The 12,879-nt window shown below is 39.5% G+C and overlaps 1 protein-coding gene across 1 annotated transcript in view; it reads left to right on the top strand.

The window, feature by feature from the left end:
* FREM2 (FRAS1 related extracellular matrix 2) overlaps positions 1-12,879 on the top strand; it is a 185,972-nt gene that overhangs the window by 64,080 nt on the left and 109,013 nt on the right. Inside the window, exon 3 of the mRNA XM_003270299.4 lies at positions 12,505-12,651. Coding sequence (XP_003270347.2) covers positions 12,505-12,651 — 147 coding nt within the window. The remainder of the gene's footprint in view (positions 1-12,504; positions 12,652-12,879) is intronic.

Raw genomic sequence — 12,879 nt, 5'->3', positions numbered from 1 at the left:
ATACTACGTGCTAAGCAGCAAAGCTAGCTTCGCAAAACTAATCTGAAATAAATGAAAAGAAAATGTGAGAAACAAACATATGACATTGATGCTATTTTACTCCATCCTCTCTTTGTCTCTCTGTCTGTCTCCCCCACATTGTCACTTCCCACCCTCCTTCTCTCCTTCCTTTTTGACAGATATCAGTGACACATCTCATTTAGTTTCCCACAGGAGCAATAGCTAAGTAACCAGGTATAATGCTATATATGTCTTTTTAAGTCAGGAGTTTAAAACTTTCAAATCTTGATTTTTCCACTGAAAACAAATAGAGCTAAGAACATGTTCCTGACTTAGATTTTAAAAGCAATGATAACAAATTAAACTAAAATTATCTTCATGAAGTTCCTGTTTCTAATTTTCAATCTAATTTTCTGGGATTCCGAATTAAGATTCACTCACAGTATTTTAATTCATAGAATGGCTTTTCGTCTCCCACACCACTCTAATCTCTTCATACTAGCCATCGGATTTAAATTTTGGTAATAATGGAAACAAGTCAGATTAAAAAAATGTTTTCTTATTAACTGTCAGATGAAGGCACTGGTATTTTCCCTTTCTATATTTTTGTCTCCTAATGTGGATATACCACATTTTCAAAAGATAATCCAAGATACAGTTCAGACTGTAATCCACGTTAATTGTGATGACAGTGTCTGTGTATGGTACTGTTATACAAATAGGAATTACAAAACAGCCTCACTTCACAGAGAATTAGCTAAATGGTGCTAAACCGGTTACTCAAAGAGGTGGAGAAGTGTAGAGAACCACTGCTTTCCTTTAGCTCAGAGTCTCCTTTGGGGTGGGGGGAGAAGTCTGGCGCCACAAAAGGAATTAGGCTCTGGTTTGAACAGAGACCTGAAGGCTATTAAGTTTATTTTAAGAATGTGTTGCCATAGATCTAATAAATTTATTCGTAGCTTCAGGCAGTGCATGCATGAAATCTTGCTGCACCAGGTGTTTTGTTTTGTATTTTTTCTCTTCCCCAGAGGGAGAAGAGGGCGTGGATCTTCTTGACAAGCTTAACTCTTGGTAAAGCAGTTATTTTTTCTATAACAGTATAGTATTTAAATTTTTTTTAACTTCTATCTAAGTGAAAAATAATTTAAAAAATTATATCTGGGCTGCTTTAAAGAAAATAAAGTCCTCCCAAATTATATATACACATACAATTTTATTTAACTTTAAACACATTTTAAAATAATCTAATGCTTAAGAACAGTATTTGAGATTACAGCCTGTTAAATGGAAAGACCAGTAAACCAGGAGTGAAATCCCTCGGAATGTAAAATGCTTTGTAATCTTATTTACATCCCAACCTTTCTGAATCTAGGTAAAATGGAGCATTGAGAAAAGATGGAATCCAGCATTCATTCTGCTCTAAAATGCTTGGCATCCGTTTGTATTATTCACCCACATAATCATTTCTTGAGTTAGTTTTGTTGTTATTTAGAATACAGTGTTATACTTGCATTTTCAGGAAAAATAATTCTCAGCCACTCACATCACAGTGTTAAAATGACAAAATTAGCTTGTAATTTAGACTCCAAATGATAATCCAATAACCTGAATGTTGTAAATGAGAGTTCATCTTGCAATTATGTATTTGCTTTGTCCTTTGTCCTCGGTAGATGTACACCTGAATTCCTTATCCTAGGCATGCATACCAGCAGTACAGACATTCATTCCACTAAGTGTAAGCTTCTAATTAAGAAAGTACAGTGTTACCCAATTAAATCAGGTTTGATGAAGGAAATATGCTTAAACTCTAGGTGAGAGGATGTAAACTCATGTTTCTTCCTTCCTTGTCCCCAATTTTTGTTGTAGGGGATGAAAATTAACACATTCTTTTTATTTTATTTTATTTTAATTTAATTTTATTTTATTTTTGAATGGAGCTGGGGGAGGGGGCTGTGCTTAGAGAAACGCAGAGGATCCCTGCAGGCTCAGGCTTGCAGATTCCCATTCCAGCCTGGCTGTGGCCTGATGATGCACATTATTCAGCCTGGAAGGAGGATTTTCCTTCTAGCTTCCCTGGATTTTGGCTTTGGCTCCAAATTAACTCCTCAAACCAGAGGGTCTTAAATCCTAGCTTGCGCTAATTTTTTATAAATCCATCTCAAATATTTATTAACCGGCTTTCATACCCTTTGCTTTGTCACATAATACTTATCATTTGAGGGCCTCACTGTTCACTAGAATGAGAGCTGATAGTAGAGGGAAACTCACTCGGATGACAGTTTTGCTTCTTTCCAGTAGCACTAATTTATAAATTAAGTTAAGCAAATTAGAATTAAGCTAGAATAGCCTGCACATAGGATATTCACCTAAACAACATCAAATGAAGACTCAGAGGAAGTATAGGAATAATATTAGCAGGCTGCACTTGAATGCTACATCTACCACATACTATACCCCTTGGAATGTAAAGTGGGTAGTTTAATCTGACACTGATTTACCTCATGCACAGAATGTGGAAGTACCTAAATTGCAGGGTTGCTGTGAGATGCATTGAGATAATGTGCATATTATCAAAATCACCCTGACCATGGCCCTCAATCTGTCCAGCTCTCCTCTGCAGACATTTTCAGAGTCCCCAAGGCTGAGCTGAACAGCCAGTTTGTACCTGCACTTGAGTTCCAGTTGTTTTTTTTTTTTTTTTTTTTTTTGAGACAGAGTCTCGCTCTGTCGCCCAGGCTGGAGTGCAGTGGCGCAATCTCGGCTCACTGCAAGCTCCTCCTCCCAGGTTCACACCATTCTCCTGCCTCAGCCTCTCCGAGTAGCTGGGACTACAGGCGCCTGCCACCACGCCCGGCTAATTTTTTTGTATTTTTAGTAGAGACGGGGTTTCACCATGGTCTCGATCTCCTGACCTCATGATCCGCCCGCCTCGGCCTCCCAAAGTGCTGGGATGACAAGCGTGAGCCACCGCGCCCGGCCGAGTTCCAGTTGTTTTTGATGAGTGTTATGGTTTCTCTTTTTTGTGTTTTGATTGTCCGATGCTTATATTATGCCAGTTCTGATTGGTCAAAGCCCATGCCGCTGGTTGGTCAAGATGATGATGATGATTATTATTATTATTATTTGAGATGGAGTCTCACTCTGTCACCCAGGCTGGAGTGCAGTGGTATGATCTCAGCTCACTGCAACCTCTGCCTCCCGGGTTCAAGCAATTCTCCTGCCTCAGCCTCCTGAGTAGCTGGGATTACAGGCACACACCATCACACCCAGCTAATTTTTGTATTTTTAGTAGAGACAGGGTTTCACCATGTTGGTCAGTGTCAGTCTGGTCTTGAACTCCTGACCCTGTGATCCACCCGCTTCAGCCTCCCAAAGTACTGGGATTACAGGCCTGAGCCACTGCGCCCAGCCAGTCAAGATTATTTTTAATATCACTTCTGCCTCAAGGATAGGTGTTTTCCACAGTAAGCCCAGTTGCCCAACATCTGCACAGCTCTACTGGAAATCCTATCACAGCTATGCCCAGCTCCCCCATAGGAGGAACCCTCCCTGTGGCCCCAGGAACCCCCAGGATGGGCCACATAGCTGTGTGGTGATATTTTCTGTTATTCTCTATTGAAGGAAAAGGATATCCAAAAGTGTGCTGCTTGGACCCTGGTGTGAAAAAGAGACTAATTAAACATCTCTTTAAATTTCCACTTTAAATACATCCAGGAGCCTGGGCAAGAATTAGAGATGAGAAAACTTACACTACACTTTGAATCCCTACACTCAGATAATTAAACTTTTGTATAGCGTCCATTATTTTGCCTGACATGCATTTTCATTACCACCAGTTCTCTCTCCACAGGCTCCTTTATAGCCCAAGAAAATCAGCTTCCATGAGGTCTGTCACTCCAGTTTCCCACCTAAGCATAGGAAGACAGGAACCCCAGGTGTGGGCTGTTGCTTAAACTGAGATCCTAAAATGAATTATCCTAAAATTCTCTAGTAGGATTAGGAGTGATTCTTCATCAGAATTCATTCCATGTATATCCCTCTCCTATAGGCTAACAACAATCCTACAAATTTTCTTTGTATACGCTCAAATTAGCAGGTAGCCATGCGGGAGCCAGTACACCCGTCACCCCCAAGCCACAGCAGTGTCTACATCCTAGTATTGTCGTGGCCAGGGACAGATGGCTGGAGGGAGGCCAGAGCTGCCCATCTGAGAATGCAGTGAGGGTTCCTTTCAATTCACACTCCTGAGCATATGCCAGAAAAGGGATTGATTAAAGCAAGACAAAATGTGTGTGGGGTAAACATTTTTCTGCTTCTGTGCTCCATTATTTTTGTGTCCCCAAAGATAACCTATTGTGACTTTTACTGAGTAAATACAGTTGATTTTAATTATTCAGCGCAGTTAAATTTCTGTAAAATCACAGCGAATATTGAATTAGCAAATACTGAAGCATTGCTCCTAGGGGAAATACAGGGTTAGGTTTCTATGGGCCTGTGGTCACATTTCATCAACGAATCAGTTATAACCTTGTTTTATGTGTGTTTCTATTTAAAGACACCTTATTAACTATGTTGTTGATTCATTAATACGGCACACTCACAGCCTGAACAAAACTTATCTAGCACACAAATTTTCTTTTCAAGGCCCATCACAGCCTTCTTGTTCTTAGGAACACCAGACAGTGCTTTAGCACTATGGTTGGGGGCCTTTTTTTTTTTTTTTTTTTTTTGAGACGGAGTGTCACTCTGTCGCCCAGGATGGAGTGCGTGCAGTGGCGCGATCTTGGATCACTGCAACCTCTGCCTCCTGGGTTCAAGCGATTCTTATGTCTCAGTCTCCCAAGTAGCTGGGACTACAGGCATGTGCCACCATGCCCGGCTAATTTGTGTGTGTGTGTGTGTGTGTGTGTGTGTGTGTGTGTGTGTGTATTTTTAGTAGAGACAGGGTTTCCCCATGTTGGCCACGCTGGTCTCAAACTCCTGACCTCAGGTGATCTGCCCGCCTCAGCCTCCCAAAGGGCTGGGATTACCGACGTGAACCACCGTGCCTGGCCGGTTGGGGACCATTTTTAAAAATAGCAAAATCACCAACAAAAAGCACAAAAATAGGGAAAATGTGGCACTAAAAAAAACTGTGAATAGGATACTTCTTTACAGCATGACAGCTGAAACAAGAAAGCACAGAGTGTCAGATGATGAGAATTTCTTGATGCCCCTCTGCACATGTCTGAGAATGATTACAAAAGAACCACGTGTATTAATTTGGGGGCTAACATAAATTTTCATGAGTAGAGCAGTTTGTAAATATGGAATCCAGGAATAATGAGATCAACCATATATTAGTCTTTTGCCTAGTAGATGAATCGGAATTTCAGTCTTTGGAAACTTGTGTACAAATACCTATTACATACCCACATTGTATACCTGGGATGGGTACATATGTAACCATATCATGTCCTCAGGGAACAAAATTACACATAGTGATGTGGACTGCGATACTCTTGGCTTGTAAGGTGAACATGGATATATTTGTCAGCATCCATCTCCACCTCCATGTAATCTGGCCATTGCTTATCTGAATATTGAGTAGAGTATGAAATAATCCACACTTGATCTCAATTCAGTGTAGTTTGTGTGACAATTATTAAGATATCGTAGCTCCATTTTTTCTTTTGTGCTTGTATGTGGCTATCCTAAGAATGGCCCAAACGATCACTACAAGCTGTGTGTGTCCAGCGGAAACCCACTTGTGTCATGGTGTCATGGTGCTGTGCCTGTTTCCCTCTACCTCCTGGGTCTTTGTCATGCCACTCCTCTTTTTTTTTTTTTAGATGGTGTCTCACTCTGTTGCCCAGTCTGGAGTGCAGTGGCATGATCTTGGCTCACTGCAACCTCCACCTCCCAGGTTCAAGCAATTCTCCTGTCTCAGCCTCCTGAGTAGCGGGATTACACCTGCCACCAAGCTCAGCTAACTTTTGTATTTTTAGTAGAGATGGGGTTTCACCATGCTGTTCAGGCTCTCAAACTCCCAACCTCAGGTGATCTGCCTTTCTAGGCCTCCCAAATTGCTGGGATTACGGGCATAAGCCACCACACCTGGCCCCATTCCTCTTTCTCTACATTTCTCTACCAAGTCTCGGTATTTGTTTGTGCTGCCTCGTTTTCAGAATGTGTTAGGCAATGGAAATGGTGAGAAGGGAGTGTTCAGAAGGAAGGGAGAAAATGATATAACAATTATCATAAGCAGCAATTCTTGAATACCTTACTATTGGACTAATCATTATTGAAATTATCAAGTAGTCTAAAGCTTGTCATCCCTCAGTGCCTGAGTCACCTCTGGATGATCCAGGGTGGGCTGCAGGTGTATTTTGACCTTGCCTTCTTTGTCTCTAATATCCAGTCTCTTAAATAGGAAGAGAAGGAAATACATATTTAGTAAATGCCCTGAGTGCCTACTACATTGAATTCTTTGAAGTTCCTTTTTTTTTTTTTTTTTTTTTTTACCGGATTTCTTATCTCTCTTCTTATACCTAATCTTCCAGGAACGCCTTCCCCTCCATCTATCTAAATGTCTAAATACCACCCTGTACTTAAGCCCCCATTTAAACACTATCTCTTCCATGCATTTGTCTTTGATCCCCTCAGGCTACAGTAATCCCTCACTCTTGTGAGCTCCCACAGCTCATTATCAGTGCCTCTCACAGCATTTGCCAGGCTCTAGTTTGTGCACATTATCTAAGTGCCTGTACCATCTCCCGCAGTTGAATGCCAGCCCCTGGGGGCAGGGGAAGAGCCAAGTCGGCTTCAGCTCTGCACCAGGTGGTTTTCAGCAAAGAGTGAAGTCAGTCTGACTTTAGGGGCCAGAGGACAGGATTCCACAAGCTCAAGGAGATTCTCCAATGGAAGATTCTGAGGCAAAGCAAAGTTCAAGAGAAGATAATCCTATCACAGAAATGGCAATGAAATGAATCCCTTATTTTAACTTTAATTTTAGATCTTCACCGTAATCACTAGCATTGATTCAGATGGTAGCTGCATGGTTGCTAGTCACTGTCCTTGCTGTCTCAGAGAACAAGCCTTCTTAAAAATCTGCTTAAAAGTCAAATTATCTGCCCAGTGCAGTGGCTTACACCTATAGTCCCAACTACTCAGGGGCCTGAGGTGGGAGGATCACTTGAGCCCAGGAGTTTGAGAGCTGTGACAGCATCACTGCCCTCCAGCCTGGTCAGCAGAGTGACACCACGTCTCTAAAACAAGAACGAAAATCAGATGATCTCATTTCCCCAATAAGGTAGGTAATAGTATTATTATCCGAATCTTTTCTCATATAAATATCTATATCTATTGCTGATTTAAAGGACTACATCCAGCTTTTAAAAATTTCTGTATAGTTGATTTTCAGTCCAGCTTTGAAGCTGAACTTTATTCTGGGCCAGTGATATTTTACCAACAATATTTTCTATTTGTAACTATTCTCCAAGAAGAAATTTGTTGTCCAAGCTGAATGGACATGTCCCCTTTATCAAATACAAGTCAAAATTGTGGCACTAGTTTCATATTATTGAAGATTAAATGCTTTGTCTTTAGAGAGATCGGGCGGCCCTGAACTTTTAGGGAGGGCTAATTGGAGTTTGGTATTCTTTGTTATTCTAAAAAAAAAAAAAAAAAAAAAAAAATACTGAGTTTGAATTGAAGAAAATGAAGAAGTCTAAAGACCAGCTGGATAAGTTCAAAAGAGGTCTTTTCATCAAAACCTTAATGGCTTTGGTGTCAGGATTTGAAGACAGAGCATTTGGGAGTGTGGTTATCAGCTGTCAGGCACCTGTTGTGTGGATTTATGACGTGAGTAATGGACTTTAATTTTTTTCCAATGAGGTGCTGAGACTAGCTCCTCGTGCACCATAGATGACAGAATCTATTTTAGAAAGGCAACAAATTTTGTTTAAGTAAAAATTTGTCAGTTTTTAACATTATTTAACTTCATCTATAATTTCACATTCAGTAAGCTGTAGCTTTTGTTAAAGTGTCAATGTTTATTATTTCCATTAATTGAGGTTTTAGAGGAGTTTACATGATAGATAACAAATTAGTAAATAAGATATCTTTCTATTCTTTCAATAAAATACAGAGTTCAGTTATATAAGGTCACAGTTTTAGTAAAGGGAGCTACAATAAGTTACAGCTTGGTTCCTCAAATCTCTATATCACTCTTGCATAAGAAGTGAGTACCTAAGATTTTACGAATTCTGAAACCAAATGTGATTCACATGTATAAGGTTCAGAAGAGTTAGGTAGTATTTAATTCCATTCAGATTTAAGCTTTATAGACTGCATATTTTCTAGTTAAATATCTGTTTCATTTATATTCTCCGGTTTAAAATCCCAGTTTTAGTGGGAATTCTAAATTTTCTATAATAGTTACTTTGGGCCATCTTCATGTCTTACAAAGCAAAGCTTCTTTATATTTTTTCTGAATTTTGTTTTGAAATAAAATCTCATGGTGGTGGTTGTACATATGAAATACTAGCAAACTGTTCAGCTATGCGTCATTCAAAACCTCTGATTAACCAGTTACCTGGCAACTTCGTCCTTCCAGAACATAGGCACAAACCTGAAAATAATTTTTACAGATATATAAGTAGAGATGAAATTAGGTATCTCTAAAACCATCCACAAAGGGAAAGGAAGGGTTAAATAGCCCTTTAGTCATCAATAATCCCTGGGAGTGTCATTTAGAGAAACACAAATTCCAACAATTCACATTTATGTATCACTTAAAATCTTTCAAGAAGTATGCAAACATTTTAGAAAGAGTGTCATTAAACCAATTACTGTTTTTTAATCAGAAGATTCAGTAATGAAAGAGATATGTTACGTTTACATAGAAAATTTATATTGCTCAATAAATGAAGGACCACTGAACTTTCAGCCAAGACATTAGAGTTTCTAATTGATGCAATAGGCATTTTTCTAACAATAAGTTAAATGAGCTCCCTGACCTCCTGGATCATGTGTTGCAGTGGGATAACACAGAAAATGACAAAAAAAAAATAGTAAATATATATAGGATATAAGATTTTGGAAAGTACTGTAGAGAAAAACTAATCGGAATAAAGTGGTAGAGAGTGCTGGAGTTTGCATTGGGCTTGCTGTTTTATAAAAACTGAAGAGAGAAGCCCTCAGTGACTCAATATTCTTAAAATGTGCCATATTTAGAAGAGAATGATATTTTCTGCAATATCTCAGGAAAGGGTTAGAATCAAATCTTAAAATTAGCCAAGAATTGTTAAAATTTAGAGGAATAGGGATTCCCAGGAAGAGTAGGAAAACTAAGGATGTCCTGGGCAGAAGCTATAGCACATACAAAAACAGGCACTTTTGTTCAGAAAAGAGTGAGCAGTTGGATGTGAGAGGATGGATAGTTCTCTTTAAGGGGAATTGATAGGATGTGAAGCCATAGGTGTTAGAATGGACAAGAAAAGGCTTGGTAGAGCATGACAAGAAGTTTGGAATGAAACCTAGGCTTGCTGGGACCACAATTTAAAGTGGACAGGAGTGTGGCATAAAGGTGTTTTCATCTGATAATTTGTTTTGAAATCAGAGCTGTTTTATGTACTAATTTAATCAATTGCATGTTATTCTATCTTTTCTATTACTTTCTAGATGATGTTCCAATTAATGGAATATAAACACAATAATTTTTAAAATATTTTTTAAAAACAAATGAGAACTAATATTGGCAATAATGAAAGAATGGATACTCTCAATTATTTATGTAAATTAGTGCAATTTAGTACAATTAGTAAATTAATACAATAAAATATGAGAGGATACCCACTAAAGTGTACAACTATACAGAGTAATCAATAAGAGAACAGCTGCAGAATCACAAACAGATGAGAGGGCTGGAGCAGCTGCAGCTGCTTCACACAGGAGGGGGATAGAGCAGCAATAAGGAGTGGAAAGGAAGAATAGGGGTCCTCATTTTAGGCAAGAGGACAAGGGCGATGGAAAGAGTGAGGGTGGCAAATCCCAGGAGCTACAAGGATCTTGGCTTGACCTCCAAATGGGCAGATTAGAGTGCAAGGGGAACAATCAGGGTAGGTCAGGATGAACCTTGAAATCTGCAAAGAAAAGTCCACTTGATATGGGCGAAAGCTGTAGGCAAGAGGGGCAAAGGAGAAAGGAGCACAGGTGGGTGTAAGGCAGACGAATAGTAGTCCAGCAGTGGGCATGCAGGGTGGGCTTGGGCATGCGTGGCGTGGCAGGACAGAGTGAGCTTGCATTTGTTGAATGATACTGTTGGCCTCAGAGCACTGTGTGTGTGTGTGTGGGTTATCTGAGTCGATCTTCGAAGAAATCACAGGTGCTAATTAGCATCACCCTCACCTGACTCTCCAGAAAAGGAAACAGAGATCCAGAGAAGTAACTAGGTCAGAGTCAGACAGCAGCTAGAAGTGATGTGGGTGGGCCTTGGACTCCAGTTCTGAGGAGCCTCCTAGCCCATGGCCTCACCTCTCCAGAACAGCACTCAGGGTGCGGCAGACATTGGGCATAGTAAGTTCCATCAGGGCAAAATGTGGAATGCGTTTCCTTGTTAAACTGACAAACTGACACAAAATTCCTGCTCTCCAATCTTTTTTTTTTTTTTGAGACAGAGTTTCACTCTTGTTGCCCAGGCTGGAGTGCAATGGTGAGATCTTGGCTCACCACAACCTCTGCTTCCCGGGTACAAGCGATTCTCCTGCCTCAGCCTCCCGAGTAGCTGGGATTACAGGCATGCGCCACCATGCCTGGCTAGTTTTGCATTTTTAGTAGAGACAGGGTTTCTCCATGTTGGTTAGGCTGGTCTCGAACTCCCTACCTCAGGTGATCCACCCACCTCAGCCTCCCAAAGTGCTGGGACTACAGGCGTGAGCCACCACACCTGGCCCCAATCTATTTATATTTTATAGTTGATAAATTAGCTAAAAATAGGATAGTCCATAATCCCATCATTTAAAACACCAAGCAGCTTCTGCTGTATCATGCCTCATTTTACGAAGCTACGTTCACAGCATCAGTACCATTTGTTGTTGTGTTTTTAAGTGTTTTCGGTGTTCCAACAACAATTTCATATTTATTGTTTAGGAGTTGAATAGCATTTTATCGATTTGATATACTATAAGATAGTTTTTAAGGTTTGGGGTTATTATAGAAAATGTTGCAATGAATAGTTCCTTACAAAAATATTTCTGCTTCTCTTAAAGCAAAAATCCCACAGAAGGACCTACAAGATTGAATGATATAACCATCTTTTTGCCCCTTGCACACATTGGCACATAGCTGTCCAAAAGGCTTGTGCTAATTTGAAAGTCAAACAACAGTAAACAAGAAAACAATTTCCCTACATAATCTCAGTTGTACCAGGTATTCTCTTTAATCTTTAGTACGTGTTAAGTTGATAGCTCAAAGTTGCTGCAGTTTTTATTTTTTAAAAGTTCAAGCAAAGATGGATGTATTTTCATGTCTTCGCTCACTCAACGTTTTCCCTTGTGTAGATTTTTTTTTGTCGTCTATTAAAGTTTTGAGATTTTCCTCTTTCATTTCTTTTTCTATGTGAACTGCAAAGAGAAGAAACTAGAATGAAAATTGTGCCTCTAGCTGTGTTTGTTACTTGGGCTTTTTTTTTTTTTTTTTCACAGCCTCTTTCAGAAAGACTTAAAAGGCATTACTGATGCCTTTGTTTGTAAACCTCACCTTATTCTGAAATAATTGGTGTAGATCAAAAGAAGCAGAGGGATGCGTGCAGAGTGATCAGTTGATAACCATTTTTCCTTTCATTTACCCAACATAGTCACTTTCACATTAGAGAGATCACACGCAAGGTTTATTTTCTCCTGATAGGCAGCCCGCTCCATTTTGGTGGGAAGATGGGAGGGGAAAACCTTATCTTCAGAGTGGAATGGCAATCAATGAAAAGAACTGTCTGTTTGCTCTAAGGAATGGAGTGGAATATAGTGGGGAACGGAGGCGGAGAAGGGATATTTGTTTTTCCTTAAGTGGTTATAATTAAAACCTTCCACCCAATTGCTCTGTGAACCAGAAAAAGGTATTTGTGAAGTTGTGTGTGTGTGTTTTTAGAACATCACAAAGGAGTCTTGCAGCCCTCTGATTAGAAAACTGGCTCTCCAGCGGCACCTTGTGGGAAAGGAGTTATCCTGCAAGTTGAATATTTAGTTTTAGGATTAAACTAGCCTCTGGTTGTTGTACACTTCCTACCCATTACCTACTTCCCCTCCTAAAACAGCAAGGAATTTGTGAAGAATTATGTCAGCGATTGCATTTATGTGTAACAGTCCCTAGACTGTAAGCTGTATCTCCATGTACATATTCCTGAGTTGTGTATCAAACTAAGTAGCTGTATTGATTGTTAATGTTGCTTCATTAAAGTAATCTGTGGAATTTTTAAGATCACTCATTCAAGAAAGCACTAATTTATGGCTTTAAATTTTTATTTTCAAGGTGGAAACAAGTTAACAAGCCAGAATTTTCGTCTGAATTGGGCATGGATCTCCTTTGAAAAGGAGTACTACCTGATCAATGAGGACTCCAAATTTCTAGATGTTGTTCTTAAACGTAGAGGTTACTTGGGAGAAACTTCCTTTATAAGTAAGTTTAGTTTTTTATTTCTGTCTCAAAATTTTATTTTTCTAGCAAAGGTTTATAATTCTACAGTGATTAAAGTATCAGTTTAGTTCACTTAGAGCTTAAAGTTAAAATTTAAAAGTTCTCTAACTGCTAAAGAAACAAGCAACAGGTTTGTGTCAAGGTACTTATCTCTTCAAGCCTTCTGTGTGCATATGATCTTTTTCTGGTATAAAAATTGGCAGGAACACT

The sequence above is a fragment of the Nomascus leucogenys genome, chromosome 9 (genome assembly GCF_006542625.1).
Source record: "Nomascus leucogenys isolate Asia chromosome 9, Asia_NLE_v1, whole genome shotgun sequence".
Lineage (NCBI taxonomy): Eukaryota > Metazoa > Chordata > Mammalia > Primates > Hylobatidae > Nomascus > Nomascus leucogenys.
The sequence above is the reverse complement of the archived record's forward strand: the minus strand, read 5'-3'. Positions and strand labels throughout refer to the sequence as shown.